This window comes from Phaseolus vulgaris, chromosome 7, assembly GCF_051622355.1.
Source record: "Phaseolus vulgaris cultivar YP4 chromosome 7, ASM5162235v1, whole genome shotgun sequence".
NCBI lineage: Eukaryota > Viridiplantae > Streptophyta > Magnoliopsida > Fabales > Fabaceae > Phaseolus > Phaseolus vulgaris.
Genome location: NC_143504.1, coordinates 2,097,001 through 2,114,425, shown reverse-complemented (window position 1 = coordinate 2,114,425; position 17,425 = coordinate 2,097,001). Strand labels below are relative to the sequence as shown.

Genomic DNA, 17,425 nt, shown 5'->3' with positions numbered 1-17,425 from the left:
CCAAAGTTTAGAAAATAATTATTAATTCTAAATAAAGAAATATTTATATTCATGCTAAACATGTGAAATATAAATACCACATTAATAAAATTAAAAAATACATTATATATTATTAATTATATACATATATAATTAAATTGTTGTTTGACGCTAATAAATTGAATAAAAATCCTAAAAGTTAATTCAATTCTCTCAATTAAACAAAAAGTAATGCATGAAGATATTGATGTTTTGGCCAGAAAAATAGTTTTAGTTTTTTATAAATTTTTAAAATAATTTGGTGGTTTTATTATAATTTTATCTTTAAATAATGTAAAAACAATTAAAAAATGTATTTAAATTATTTTTACATTAATTTCTAAATAATATGGGACTATTAGATATATTAAATAAATAATATTATTTAAAAGTACAATGAAATTTATATATTCATACCTATTATACATTATATATATTTTGAAATGTCAAATAAAATAAAATTATCAGTTTTTGTTAATTGTTATTAATTATATTACATAATTGTCATAAGTAACATTATTGCATAATATTTCAAAATATAATATATTTATTTTGAAATGTATGTTTATTAAAACATACTTTATTTGATTTAGTATACATTAAAAATATTTTTATTAAGTGTAAATAATAATTATAATGAATATTCTTTTTTTTTTTAATAAGTCAGACTTACCTTCTTTGTTTTATTTTTTAAGTTTTTTAATTTTTAGTTAATATGATAGGTGAATTATACTCACTCTCTCTTATTCTTATGTGTCATATTTATCGATTTTTATATAAATTTCAATTTTTTTTCAAAATATTTTTATTATAGAATTATAACTTATAGAACTACAAATATTAATAATATAAGGTTCAAAACTACATCTTAAAGCATTCCAAACCCTGCGACACTTGTATGTATATACAGTCATCACACAGTTCACAACAGAACAAGAAAAAACGAGGATAAGCTAATGAAAATAAATTAACATATATAATTCATGCAAAAAGAATCAATCAAACTAATAATTTATAAATATTTCTATAAATATTGTCATATAAAATTTCAATACCAATTTCATTATTCATATAGACCACACATAGATCTATTTTCAATTACAATCATTAGATTTCATTTCAATCTCATTAACTACACATGAATTCATCGTCCTCCAGAATCACATATATTATTTTTTACTGATAAAAAAAATATTCATCACAAATTGAACTCACTCTCTTTAAACTACTAGTTTCACATACTAGATTTATCACAAAATTATGCATAAATGATCATAAAAAAAAAAAATATATATATATATATATATATATATAAACAAATAAGTCTTTCAAAATATTTATACAATGTACATAAACAAATATATATATATATATATACTATTTTAAACCCACTTTATATATTCATGTACCTTATAATTTCAAAAAGGTCATAAAAAAATTCATTGTATAAAATTGTACATGACATCGGTTTCTAACCGTGTAAGATTTTTTTTCCCACTTCTCACTGTGTTAATATATATAATTTAGATAATAATTAAAATTAATATATTATTTTTATAGAATAAGTTATAATACTTTTGAATAACAAACTATACATATACAAGAGTTTAATTTAACTTTCACAAACTTTTTCGTTTCCAAAATAAAAAGAGTATGCAATTTATTTGATTCAATTAAATCACAGTTCAAACAGAATGGGAAGAAGAACACCTAAAAAGTTTTTTACACATATTTACAAGGACTGTACTAAAAATATGATATAATGTCATAACAAAAAGACTCGATCATGACCTTCTTTCAAAACAAGAAAAACTTCGAAAAAATATACAAACCTACTGCAAAATTATTTTTTCAAAATTCTAACATTTTTATAAATCAATTTCAAAAGATATTTTATATTAGATAACTTTTTGTAAGAGCACTTTTTTTAAAAAACAAAACAGCAACCCCTGCACCTGCACGCATGTTTTTCTTTTCTTCCCTATCTCCATTTCTCTCTCTTTCCATATTCTCTTCTCTCCCTCTCTCTTAATTTTCTCTCACAATCTTCATCTATTTTAGAATCTGATCGGACCACGTTGTAGCTGGCAAGTTAAGGAACATTTCTACCCGATCAGATTTTTAAACAGAGTAAGTTCATTTTTGCTCTAAAGTTCCTTTGTTCTCTATTTTTCCTTAGGATTTAGTCATCAATCTTGGTGGGGTCAGTTGAGAAGTTTAATCCTCTCAACTTATTCTATTATATACTGAATTTTTGTTCTGTTTGGATAATTTGCATTAAGCCCGTAAATCTTGAAGCTTATCCAAACGGTGTGGAATAAAATTCTAGAAGTTGCTTGGAAAGCAAGCAATTGAGGTAAGGGAAGCTAAATTTAATTTTTAATAGCACCCTAGGATAGAAGATCTGAATGTGGAAGGGACGTGGTCCCAATATTCAATTTCTCTTGCAGGGATGTTGTGTGTTTATTTATATTGGGTTGTTTGTTTATATATTATTTAAATTTGTGGAAATATTGGGTTTTGATGATTTAGTATTAAAGTGTATTTTTTTTTATATCAAATAAACTTTTGAATATTGTGGATAACTTTTTGAATGATATTGTATGACGAAATGGTATGAAATTGAATTCATACATTTGGGACAATGTATGGACTGATGTTTGTTGTGTATTAAGTATTGATGTCGGGATAATGTAGGGACTGATGTTTGCTGTGTATTAAGTATTGATGCCTATGTGGTAACAGAGATCTCCGAGCTTCACTGATGATCTAAGTCACATAGACTAAGATATCAGGTGGTGAGAAGCTGATGGGGGAGTTCATGCACACCGTGACATATGAGATGCACGGCTTGGGTTGTATTGAACTTACCCTGATCCTTTCTGTTGGATTCGCTGGTAATCTTTGGATCAGGTGTTAGCCTCTGGTAGGACTTACTTAATACGGGTCTTCCGGAAGACGTTGTTTGTTGAATATTTATGAATGTGTAGATCCATGTGAGATCTATGTGATTGATTTATGTTGTAATTTGAAGACGATTGAATAATAGAGAAATTGGCCATGTAATTTGTTTTCTCTTTTAATTTAATTTCGTATATTATAAATTTCTATTTTCACTAGCTTACCCTTGCTTTTTGTGTTGTGTTTAAACTGCGATGACTGTACTATGTACACGAGCAGATGACCATACAGGTGCAGGAAAGCCTTAGAGGTTTCAGAGTTTTATTTTGAGCTATGAATATGTAAATATTTGTATTTCTATAAATCCTAATCATGTATTAGGAATGTTTTGAAAAACTCCAAGTTTGTATAGAAATACGTAGAACTTGTATTGTAATAGTTAGATGTTATTTTCTGGGGTGTTACATTTAATGGTATCAGAGCGGTTCATCCTTAGGATAACCTGAGGGTAGTGGGTTTATTCTGTTTCTCCTGCGTGTAGATTTTTGTTTACGTCTAGCCTCAAGACTTGGTTAAAAGTTTATAATAAGATGTTTGACAAAGTTGTTTTTCTTGAAATCTTGTTTGTATTCGAGTCAAGTTAATTGTTATGAATAAAGATGAAAGTATTAAGAATGAAAAGAATCCTGATAGAGTGGTGAGGGTGCACACTCATGACTAGATCAAGATTATTTTCCCTCTTAATTCTAAGTAGCTAGAGTACATTTTAGAGATAACTTTGATTGTTTTTTTTTACCTGTTTCGTATGATTATTTCTTTTAAGTTAATTTGTCTTAAAGATGTAGTTGGAAATTTTAGTAATTTCCAACCCAATTCTTTATGTGCTTAAAAGATGGCACGCAGACCACCTACTCCTCCTCCACCAGTAGATATGCCCAACTTAGCTCGGGCAATAGAGATGATGGCAACAGCCTTGCAACAACAGAGTGCTACTATGGCACAATAGCACCAGGCCACCCTTCATCAATTAGAAACTACTAGATTAGCAGCTGAAGCATCTCAGCTTCATCAACAACCCCATACCTTTAGTCTAGAGGATTTTCTAAGACATAATCCACCCAGATTTAATGGCAAGGTAAATCCAGATGGAGCAGACCAGTGGGTGAGAGACATAGAAAGAATCTTTGAAGCTACTCAATGCCCTAAAGAGAGAAAGTTATCTTATGTCATTTATGTACTAATTGAAGAAGTTGAATTCTGGTGGATAGGCATGAAGCAAATGATGGAAGACAAAGGAGAAGATGCCACTTGGGAGAACTTCAAAGTAAGATCCCTGGAGGAGTATTTTCCTGATACTGTCAGGTATGCAAAAGAAATTGAATTCATGCAGCTGGAACAAGGAAACCTTTTAGTCACTGAATATGCTACTAGGTTCAAACACCTAGCTAGATTCTACACCCAGACCATGACTGAGGCTTGGAGATGTAGAAAATTTGAGTTTGGATTGAAGCAAGAACTTAAAGAAGTGGTGATTCCTATGTCCATTAGAGATTTCCCTGCTTTAGTGGAGAAAGCAAAAGTAGTAGAGAGTTTGAAAATTAGTAGCAAACTTGTTAAGCCTCAAGTGGGAGGACCTTCTAAAAGCATGCCTAAATATGAAGATAGAAAGAAACCTTATTTCGAACCTCAATCTTATAGCAGTGGAAGACCCAGTTCTCAATCACCATCTAGTTTCAGATGTTTTAGATGCGGTGTGCCACATGTTGTTAGATTTTTCCCTCATCCAGTGTCAAATGTGACATGTGATAGATGTCACAAGTATGGTCATGCAACAAAAGACTGTCGTGTCCAATTGGGAGCTCCAAATTCTAGCGGAGTGCATCAAGTACAACAAAATAGTAATCAAAAACCCAAAGCTGCTGGCAGAGTTTTTGCTATTAGTGGAGCTAAAGCTTCGCAGTCTGATAGCCTTGTTAGAAGTATTTGTTCTATCCTTGGAACACAATTATCTGTATTGTTTGATTCTAGGGCAACCCATTATTTTATATCTTTTGATTGTGTTAAGAAACTTAAGTTGCCAGTCCGAGAATTAGAATTTGAGTTGGTGGTATCTACACCAACAGAAGGTATTATAGTAACTTCTTCCATGTGTGCTGAGTGTCCAGTAATTATAGATGGGCAGAGATACAAGATCAACATGATTTGTATACCTCTAAAAGATTTGGAGGTTATCTTGAGAATGGATTGGTTGTCTGCTAATCATATCCTTATAGATTGTGGTCGGAAGAAGTTAATTTTCCCTAAATTAGAAGGAATGCAGGTTATCTCAGCTCATCAGTTTGAGAGAGAGATACGAGAAGGTGCAGAATGTTTTATGCTCTTGGCTTGTTCTATAGTTACTGATAAAGTAAAAAAAGATATGTTTGTAGTTCAGGAGTTTATGGATGTATTTCCTGATGAGATTCCTGGACTTCCACCTAAAAGAGAGATAGAGTTTGCAATAGACTTGATTCCCGGAGCAGGCCCTGTGTCAATTTCTCCATATCGGATGGCACCAGCAGAGTTAGCTGAATTGAAGAAACAACTAGAAGACTTATTGGAGAAGCAATTCATTCGACCTAGTGTTTCTCCATGGGGAGTTCCAGTGCTATTAGTAAAGAAGAAGGATGGTTTGTCACGTCTATGCATAGATTATAGACAATTAAACAAGTTAACAATAAAGAATAAATATCCTCTTCATAGAATTGATGACCTGATGGATCAGTTGCATGGGGAAGTTGTCTTTTCTAGAATAGATTTGCACTCAGGTTATCGCCAAATTTTAGTGAAAGCGGAAGATGTTCGGAAGACTGCTTTTAGATCAAGGTATGGTCACTATGAATTTCTGTGATGCTTCATATCAGGGATTGGGTTGTGTTCTGATGCAGAATAAGAAAGTTGTTGCCTACGCTTCTCGTCAGTTAAAGGTGCATGAAAGAAATTATCCAACTCATGATCTAGAATTGGCAGCAGTTGTCTTTGCTTTAAAAATATGGAGACATTTTCTTTACGGAGTTAGTTTTAATGTGTTTAGTGATCATAAAAGCTTGAAGTATTTGTTTGATCAGAAGGAGTTAAATATGAGGCAGAGGAGATGGATTGAATTTTTAAAAGACTATGATTTCCAGCTAATATACCATCCTGGGAAGGCAAATGTTGTTGCAGATGCGTTGAGTCGTAAAAAGATACAAATGTCATTGCTTATGATTAGAGAGTTAGCATTGATTGAAGATTTCAGGAGTATGAATTTGGAGGTTTCCATGTCTTCAAATTGCATTAGTTGTAATATGCTTGTTATAACTAATGAATTTCTAGAGAAGGTGAAGGAGAAGCAATTGGAAGATTCAAAATTGAAGAACTTCATGGGCTTATTAAATATTGACAAAGCTAAAGACTTCTCTTTAGGAGTGGATAGTATTTTGAGATTCAAAAATAGAATATGCATACCAGAGGATAATGAACTAAAGCAAACAGTATTATCAGAAGGTCACAAAAGCAAACTCAGTTTACATCCAGGAATGACCAAGATGTATCAAGATCTCAAGAAGTCTTATTGGTGGCATGGCATGAAGAATGATGTAGCTAACTTTGTAGCTGCTTGCTTGACTTGTTAGAAATCAAAGATTGAACATCAATGACCTGGAGGCATGTTAACTCAGTTAGACATTCCAGTGTGGAAGTGGGATAATATCTCAATGGATTTTGTTGCCCACTTACCACGTACTTTGCGGAAGCATGACTCTGTTTGGGTCATAGTGGACAGGATGACAAAGACGACACACTTCCTACCTATAGACTTGAGAATCTCTATGCGGAAGTTGGCCTAGATTTACATAGATGAAATAGTCAGATTGCATGGTGTACCCTCCAGCATAGTTTCAGATAGAGATCCTAGATTCACCTCCAGATTCTGGAAAACACTTCAAGAAGCTTTGGGGACTAAACTCAGACTTAGTTCAGCGTACCATCCTCAAACTGATGGACAATCAGAGAGAACTATCCAGTCCTTAGAGGATTTGCTTAGGACTTGTGTGTTAGATCATTTGGGCAGTTGGGATGAAATTCTACCTTTGGTAGAGTTCACTTACAATAACAGTTACCAAGCTAGCATAGGAATGGCTCCTTTCGAGGCATTATATGGAAGAAAGTGCAAGACACCTCTGTGCTGGTTTCAGGATGGTGAGAGTATGTTAATTGGACCAGAATTAATACAACAAACCAATTAGAAAATCAAAATGATTCACGAAAGATTGAAAACATCTCTTAGCAGACAAAAATCTTATGCAGATCAAAGAAGAAGACCTTTAGAATTCTCTGCGGGTGAGCATGTCTTTTTGAGAGTTACACCGTTCACTAGTGTAGGAAGAGCACTCAAATCCAAGAAATTGACTCCTAAGTTCATAGGACCTTATCAAATTCTCAGGAGAATAAACCATGTGGCTTATGAAATTGTTTTGCCTCCTCCTTTAGCTAACATTCACAATATTTTCCATGTATCCCAGCTAAGAAAGTATGTACCTGATCCCAGCCACATTCTAGAGTCTGATTTAATCTAGGTGAAAGAAAATCTGTCATTTGAAGTGTAGCCAATCAGAATTTTAGATTCACAAGTGAAACAACTTCGTGGAAAAAGTATTCCCATGGTGAAAGTATTGTGGGATCTCATCTCTAGAGACTCCACTTGGGAAAATGAAGAGGAGATACGAGCATCATACCCTAGTCTCTTTATTGGTAAGTTCATTTTCGAAGACGAAAATTTTTGTAGTTGGAGATAATGTAAGAGCACTTTTTTTAAAAAACAAAACAGCAACCCCCTGCACCTGCACGCATGTTTTTCTTTTCTTCCCTATCTCCATTTCTCTCTCTTTCCATATTCTCTTCTCTCCCTCTCTCTTAATTTTCTCTCACAATCTTCATCTATTTTAGAATCTGATCGGACCACGTTGTAGCTGGCAAGTTAAGGAACATTTCTACCCGATCAGATTTTTAAACAGAGTAAGTTCATTTTTGCTCTAAAGTTCCTTTGTTCTCTATTTTTCCTTAGGATTTAGTCATCAATCTTGGTGGGGTCAATTGAGAAGTTTAATCCTCTCAACTTATTCTATTATATACTGAATTTTTGTTCTGTTTGGATAATTTGCATTAAGCCCGTAAATCTTGAAGCTTATCCAAACGGTGTGGAATAAAATTCTAGAAGTTGCTTGGAAAGCAAGCAATTGAGGTAAGGGAAGCTAAATTTAATTTTTAATAGCACCCTAGGATAGAAGATCTGAATGTGGAAGGGACGTGGTCCCAATATTCAATTTCTCTTGCAGGGATGTTGTGTGTTTATTTATATTGGGTTGTTTGTTTATATATTATTTAAATTTGTGGAAATATTGGGTTTTGATGATTTAGTATTAAATACGTAAAACTTGTATTGTAATAGTTAAATGTTATTTTCTGGGGTGTTACACTTTTCACTACTGTATTGATGATTTTAGCTAGTTAAAATATGTTTTAACTTATTAAAAAAAAAATTTATTGACTTTTTAGATTGTTAGAAGGAGACGTTAGTGATTTTAGTTGATTAAATTATGTTTTGATCAATTAAGTTAAACCAAAATTTATTGCTAATAAAAGAGTGGTGATTTTAGTGTAATATCTTTTTTTTCAGTATATTCTTTTTGTTAATTGAATTATATTTTGAGAGGTAATTTTCTATATTATTATTTGTTATCAATAATATATTTTTTTATACTTTATCAAGAAAATCAATATAAGATAATATATACATATGTTACTGTAAAAAAATCATTAAATAAAAATGAATTTAAAGAAAAAAAATAATTAGTTATTAAATTAATTAAATTATATATTATTTTAAAAGAAACTTATTTTTTTTTTTATCTTATCTCTCTCTTTTTTTCGTTATTCTATATTCTTCTATTTTGGAGTTTTTTTTTCTTTTTATTTCTATGGTCAATGAGTCCGGATAGTACCTACTCGGGCTCTTTTTATTTTATTCCCATGAATATTGAAGAGAGATTTTTTATTTGAATGTATTTTCTTTGAAAAAAAAATATTTATAATTCAAAGACACACTAAAAAATTATTGATATCTAAAGTAGTTTCTGTAAATAAAAAAAATATAAAGTAGTTTATATTATTAATAAATAACTTATAAATTTGTATCTAAGTACTTATCAAATTTTAACTACTTCTTCTAAGGTTGGTAGCTAAAACCTTAGTATCTAATTAATTAATTTAACTAATTTATATACCAATAACTTTTTTAGTTTATAAAATAGTATTTAATTTAGTTAATACAATAACTAATTATTTTTTAATTTTTAAAATTATTTTTTATTTAATAATATTTTTCGGTGATAATAATGTATCCATACATATTTTTTTGATGAAGATCAAGATATAAGATAGGAATTGAGAGAGTTAATTGACCTTTCCAAAGTTTCCTTTAATATATAGAGTGAAAAAAATATTATTATAAAAGAATTTCATAGGAGTAGTCTTCATTTTCTTATAAAAATATTATATCCAAATCAAACTTTTTCTTATCTTTTATCAAATCATATTTAACAAAATTTAAATTACTTAGTTAATATTATATTTTATTTTATTCAGCATAAAGTGTTAAGATGAAAATAGGAAAAAAAAGCTTACAACTAAAAAAAGTAATATATATATATATATATATATATATATATATATATATATATAAGTTTAGGGTTTAGGAAACCGGAAAGAAGCGAAAAGAAAAAAGAGAATGCAAAACGTAAAGACCATAGGTGTGAATATAAAGTAACATAGCCTGTGTATTGCTGGTTACAAAAAGCAAAGAAGGCCCATTTTTAGGCCCAATATTAAACTTGACCTTTTTCAACAATATCTTTTACCACAATTAACAAAAGTGTGACAAGTGAAATCAAGAATCACACAACAACACAAAGTTTGGAACAAAAACTCCTAACAAGTTTTTTTGGCAGATTTATAAGGATTGAACTGAAAATATAACCCTTAATGTAAGAACAAAAGGACTTGACCTTTTGAGAAAAAGTGTCATATTATGCAAAGCTATTGTAAAATTGTTTTTCAAAATTCTCACATTCTCATAAATCAATTTCAAATGATATTTTATATAGATAAGCTTTGCACGGTTGTATTGATTATTTTAGCTAGTTAAAAAGTATATTTTAACCTAATAAATCAATTAAAAATGAAGGTTCATGACTTTTGTGAATGTTAAAACTCGTTTTAATTGGTTTAAATTAGTTAAATGGGATTTTTAGGTATTTTAGTCTATTAAATTATATTTTTAATCGATGAAGTCAAAGCGAAATTCTTTGCTAAGAAAATAGTAGTGATTTTAGTGTAATGTCTTTTTTTCAATATATTTTTATTGTTAATTTAATTATATGTTGAGAGCTCATATTTTATAGACTTGATTGATTTTTTAATTCCTATTTTAAGGTAAAAACTTACTTTGGTTTAAATTTTAAAATACTTTCAGAAACAGGTTTAAATAAAAATAACAAGATCAAACTTTGTTAACTTACTTACAACACAATTAAAAAAAAAAAATACACCTCAAAATACCTTTTAAACTATAAGATCAAAATATAATCTAAAATCATAATTAAGAATTCAACAAATTTCATACCAGATTTAATCTTTTCTTTTTCTAAATACTCTCACGATTGAATTCTTTGGACAAATTTTAATTTGTTGGGTGAATGTGACAATTTCTCTAAATGAATAATGGTTGATAGTGGGGTGGCCACTGTTGGTATTTCTTGAAATGTTTTTTTAATAAGCATATTTTCTTTGATATGTTAAAAAAACAGTTTTGAACTTCTTTTAATAACCAAATCCGATATTCTTATGAAATAAATAAATTAAAAAATATATATTTTAAAATCACTTATTTTAAATTTAAAAGAACAAATAGTTGATTAAATTATGTTTTGATTGAATAAGTTTGAACAAAATTCTTTGTTAATAATAAAAAAGTGGATTTAATTTTTTTTATTAAATAAATAAACAAATATAAATCATTTAACGATGATTCAACTTTTATATAAAATAAAGACACATCAAATTAGAGATGTATAATGATAAGAATTAAGAAAGTTTATTGACGTTTCAAAGGTTGACTTACATATAGAGTGAAAAATGTTATTATAAGAGAATTTCATAGGATGCAACAACACCTTTCACTACCACGAGGAATGCAATAACCACCATCTTTGTATCCAGTTATTTGACAAAAAAACATACACCCTTTAGGATCGGGACATGCTCCTCCTCCTACATGACAAACAATTTCATGACGAAGTATTGGTGTATCACTGCTTGTTCCTGAAATTCATGCAAAAATTTCTTAAAAATTATATCCAAATAAATCTTTTTCTTATCTTTTATCAAATCAAATTTAACAAAATTTATCTTCTTTAGTTAATACTATATATCATTTTATTCAGTATAAAGTGTTAGGATGAAAATAGAAAAAAAAATTACAACTAAAAAGCATACTAAACAAACATATATGAGTTGAACCTGAAGCCAATAACAAAGCAATGCAAATAATTTGGAAGAACCACATTAAAGTTTTGATCTTCATATTCATTCTTTCAATAAGGTTTGTGTTTCTTTAACTTTTGAGGCTTATGTGTATATGTATGCAAGAGAAAATATCATGTATATATATATAGATAGGCGGATAGTTAAACCCTATAATATATATAGATAGGCGGATAGTTAAACCCTATAATATTTTGATTGTGTATAAACTTAAAGTAGAAAACAATATATTTAATAAATATATACTATCACATTCAATAACATTATTAAACCCAATTATATATTACCTTCAATGAACTTTTTAGATATATAAGTATTGTATTCTTATTGCTCTAAAAAAATTTTTTAAGATGGTCAACTTTTAAAAAATAGTTATTACTTTTAAAGGTAAGATTTAGATTTATACTATAAATTTAAAGGCCACATTAATAGAAATCCATTATATACTATTAATTATTTTTCAAACCAATTAATTAGAAATAAAAGAATTTGGAAACATAAGTATTATCTAATAACTTAGGAAATATTTAAAATAATTTCTATATAAGTACTTTTAAAAATTAAATCAAGATAAAAAAAATCAAAGGAGTCTTTTATATAAATTTAATCAATGTATACAAGTTAAATTGTTGTTTGAGTACTAGTAATTTTTTTTTAAAAAAAAAACTCTAATTTTTTAAATTTGTAAAACAGGAATACTAAGCAAATTTCTTTGAATAAATTAAATGAAGGTTTGGTCTAAGTTTTTTAATTTTGAATAGTGATTTAGTTAATGCTCACTATATTTCAAATCAGAAAAGAGTATCGAGAAACACACTACACTATCAAAGATATAGAATGAGAAGAAAAACACCATAAAATTAAATTGTTTCATCCTTACTTGAAGGCTATATCCTCAATTCAATTAAATTGCTTAATAACCTCAATTAATTCAATCTACTAAATTTTAAGTTTTTAAAAATATACTACATTAAAAAAAGACATTATACAAAGTATGGAAGATTTTGAACCTTACAAAATTTTATGTTATAACTTCTAAAATATTATCACAAGTAAACTTTGATCATTATATAATCAAGAATTAGAGATTTCATAAATTTTTGAATAGATTATAGGCAATGAATTCTAAAATATATTTATAAATTTGAAAATACATTTTAAATTGTGCTTCCTAAAATACACTTCCAGATCTAGAAATGCATTTTTGAAGGCACGCTCTAAAAAGTATTAATAGATTATAGAATGTGAAATCTAGAATGTATTTGTGAGTTTTACAATGTACAATATGGAATGTGTTCAAATTTTAAATACAAAAATATTAGTTTTAACATTTTGAAATGTTCAAACTAGAAGAAAGTCATCCTATTGCAAAATATAAAATTGAAATTCCACAAACAAAAATTAAAAACTCACTCAAAATCGTACCACCAACTACCATGTAACACAACCATCAAGCATCTAACACAACTACCAAGCAACTAAGCTTAACAAAATACTCAAACACTACACCACCAACATATTATATGTTCACCATTGTTAATTTATTTTGAGAAGGATAAAATTATATTTTTAAATTTTAGGAGGGTACAACTATAATGTCGTGTTTGGATTGAGGAGTGAAAGTGTGGGGATTTGAAGGAGTGAAAATGTGAAGATTTGAGATGAAAGTGTGAAAAAAGTTTGTGTGATTAAATTGAGGTATGTCAGAGGATGTATGAAAAAATTTATTAAAATATGTGAGTGATGTGATGGTTGTAAAGGTATTTTGAATTATTTGTAATTATATAAAATATAAAATTACAAATTTATCCTTGTGTAAAAAAAAATTGAAAAATGAAATGAGTTATTTTTGTGCAGATTTTAGTTAATTAAAATTATGAATAAAAAAATTAAAATCATTTAAAATGAAAATAAATAAATTAAATATTTTTGAGTTATATTAAAATTTTATTTTATTATTCATTTTATTAATAAATATTATTATTTTTTTAGTTCAATTTATGTATTTAGATAATTTTAATATTATTTATGATTATTTAATTTTTCTAATATTATATCCAAATCTATCTTCGTTTATAGTTAAACAGACAAACCAATGCTAAAATAAAAAGAAAAAGGGGGGAGAGGCTTGGTTTACTTTGTTAGAAGGGTAAGAAAATTTGGAAAATCTATGAAAGGTGGTGTAAGAATTTTTTGTGTAATTGTAAGTTGAAAATGTGAAAAGTAAAAATAAAATAATATAATTAATTATTTTGTATTTTTTTTTTATCACAACTTACTTTAAAAGTAACCTTATAATCAATTATAAACGTGGTCCATTTTTTATTTTCAAATCGTTTTTAAGTATAATAATTGAATAAAATAAAATAAAAATAATATATTTTTATTTCTCTTCATTTTTATTTTTATTTTTTTCTTTATTTATCACCTTTCGTACCATTAAATGAACTTTAGAATTTGGGAGATGTTTCAACAATATAAAGAGTGATGTTTCAACCAAGTGTTACTAATTCCTTAAAGTAAAAAAAAAAACTAATAATCTTTAAAATTCACCTTTACATGAATTATTTTAATTTTTTAAAAATATATCATATTAAAAAATTATTAAATAAAAACTAATTTTAAAAATAAAAAATAATTAATTATCCTATTAACTAAATTAAATACTATTTTAAAGATTAAAAAAAAAATTATATATAAATTAATTTTAGTATTGATAAATACTAATTAATTAGCAAGTATCAATTTTAAAATCTAAATAATTAGTAGTTAAAATAATTAATTAAGTAATAATTTTTAAACTATTTATCAATAATAAAAATTAATTTAATTACTAATAATTTTTTTAATCTCTAAAATATTATATAATTTAGTTAATATAATAATTAATTATTATTATTTTTTAAAATTAATTTTTATATAATAATTTTTTTAGTAATATTACACTATATTCCTTTATAAATGAGATTGTTATAAAAGTAAAATATATTACATAATTTCATAAGATCCACTAATAATTAGTGTTCTTACTCTAAAATTTGTTGAATCCTAATGGAATGGGTTAATACCAACCAACCAAATACTAGCAAATAAGGGTTACCCTACCAATTTCAGCAGTGGACCAACTCTCAATTATTAAATGTTTTTCTTATTAAAAGAAACATTTACCAGTTGCTTCAAATTTTGGTATATGTCTACAAATTGAAAAACTCCATATTCTCTTATTTCACCTCCCCCAGAATCCATTGGATGAAGCACCTTAAAACCCATGTGAAATTTAAAAATGGTTTATAAAATAATAATACCATTATTATCACAGGGATTATGCCAATAAAGTTATTATTTAATTAACTAATTAATGGGTAATTTAGAATTTATTTATAGAGAATATTTTATTGGTAAAATAAATTTTCATCTAGTTTCTTCTTATAATTATTTATAAATAGGTATAATCTACCTTTGTATTGTAACATATGCGTTTGGTCTATTTCTCTCATATTTTTGTATTTTTTTTAATAATAATTTTTTCATATGATGACATATGATTAGATGATTGTTGTTGTTTGATGTGTGAGTCTAACTGGAATGTGAAATTGCATATAACATCAAAACTTTTATATATATATATATATATAAAACTAACTAATTACAAGTATATCAGTAGAATTTTAATTTTGTTTTGGCCCAAATTAATTATGTGAACATCTCACAAATTTTATATTACTCCACACCAACAATAATTTTAGTATTTTTATAAAATATGTTTTTACCTAATTACATTTTTAAACTTCAATTTTGGCTTCTGTAACAAAAAAAATAAATTATTTCTCGTCTCTCTAATTTTAAAGTACACAATTTTTTTCAAACTTTATCTAGAGTACTTTTTTGTCATTTTGTGAAACGCATTTAAACAACATGAAAACCTTGGAGGACTAAAACTAACTTCTAAAAAAGTTAGAATTAGTAAAACATATTTACCCTCTAAACAATTTAGAGGGCTAATAAAACTAACCAACAAAAAGTTTATAAGGACTAAAAATACATTACTCACTAAACAACTTGAAAGAACGAAAACTATATATTAAAATAACACATTTTTCCCTTCAATAATAGAGGCTCTTAAAATGACATTTTAAAATTTTATAGAAGTAAAATTTGATCTTTTATGAACTAAGAATTGAATTTATTTCAGTTATTTCTCAACTGTATCAGACTAAGTCAAATAAAAAGTATATAAATTTCAATAATATACATATATATATATATATATATATATAGATATATAGATAGATACATAAATAAGAGAGACAAATTTCTGATACACCAATAATTATAAACAAGTGTAGTGCAATGTCACCTACAAAAACCAGAGAACCATGTGATCCATAGATAAGATGACAGATGGAACTCTCACCCCACTAATAAGTGTTTGTGAAAAAGAAAGAGTAAGAACTGGTTTATGTTTATGGTCTCAGAACCTTTGGTCTTTACACAAGTGTGGAAGAAAGAACATAACACATGATCACGAGGAGTTGATTTAATTAATTCTAGCTAAACATTTTTTAATCTACAGATGTATAGTAGAAGGATAAGAGAAATTACTGCTAATGCTAAGATGTTACAGCATCATCATTCCCATGCTCAACAATCTCATCACACAAGGGAGAAGAAGCAAAAGAAGAAATAGCAGAAGAATATGCAGTTGAATCAGAACAAGAGTTAGAAGTGTTAGAAGCTGCTAAACTAAAGAGCAAATCCACAAAAGCACCCACTATGAATCCGTGATTGTTCCTACCATTGACCTTGAGATACCAAGTCAAAAGCTCCTCCAAGCCCTCCCAATCCCTCACTCCATGAGACTCAACCATCTCCTCCATTGATCTCTTGAAATCCTCATAAGGGTCTTCTGACTCCATGGCAAGAACCACACTTTCTTTGAAGGGAAACCCTCTGGCCTTGGCCTTTTCCAAGATGGAGCTTGTGTCACCTGGCTCGAAGAAAAGCCTCTCTGATCTCACCCCACGCACCAACATCTCCAAAGACTCCCCATCACAGTAGTAGTAGTCTTCTGACTCTGTTGAGATGCTGGCAGATTCAGATGAGGTAGTGAACCATGACTTGGGAGTTTCGATGGCACTCTCTGAAGGGTCGAAGAACACGGAGTTAACTGTCTTGAAGATGTCATCTCGGAAAGAGAGAGTCTTGGAGTGGCCACAAGAGGGTATGAATTGCCATGAATGATGATGATGACTGTGAAGAAGATGCTGATGCTGATGCTGCTTTCTTGGTGCTTCTTTGGTTTTGAAAAGGGAGGGAAGTTTCAAAGCTTTCTTTCCCATTAGATCTATCTTTTGTCTGTGTGAGGAATGAGTAGTGGAGAGGTTGAGGATGTGATGGTGTTTGAGTTTCTATGGGATTTGGGAAGCGTTTTGGTTGGTGTCTGCAATAAATTTCATGAGAGTGGAGTATTTAAAGCAAGAGTCTGTGAGAGGAGGCAAGAGAATATGACAAAGAAATGGGGTCTGGTAAGTGCTTTCATGGGTGAATTTAATTTGTAGGTTTGTAGAATTCAATGTTATTCAATGCTCCCATCAACAACTGAATGTAACAGTACTTTTTTCATCACTGTCCGCCTCATAACAGAGACAGATACTGTATATATAATCAATACATGGAGAAAATATCAAGCATATTGGAGTTTTTCTTTACCATCTTCATTAATTTGTATGCAACACATATTTAAACATTTCAATTTGCATGTAAAATTAAAAATTCTCCTAAAACAGAGTCATTTCTAATTGATGTCAGATCTCTAACACGTTCTCCATGCTGAAGACAAACTCTCCTCAGGATAGGTTCTAAATAGATGTAATGTTATATTAAGAAC

General features: G+C 28.3%; 1 protein-coding gene and 1 long non-coding RNA gene across 2 annotated transcripts; one reads left to right on the top strand and one right to left on the bottom strand.

Moving 5' to 3' along the window:
- Positions 1-1,977: 1,977 nt before the first annotated feature.
- Positions 1,978-3,534, top strand: LOC137828620 (uncharacterized). The gene is made up of 3 exons (XR_016523571.1): positions 1,978-2,148; positions 2,301-2,374; positions 3,199-3,534. It is a non-coding gene; the product is annotated as an uncharacterized LOC137828620 (long non-coding RNA).
- Positions 3,535-15,850: 12,316 nt separating this feature from the next.
- On the bottom strand, positions 15,851-17,223 carry OFP13 (ovate family protein 13). Its single transcript, XM_068635613.2, has one exon. The coding sequence runs from the start codon at positions 16,875-16,877 to the stop codon at positions 16,149-16,151; it is 729 nt and encodes a 242-aa protein (XP_068491714.2). The 5' UTR covers positions 16,878-17,223; the 3' UTR covers positions 15,851-16,148.
- Positions 17,224-17,425: the final 202 nt, after the last annotated feature.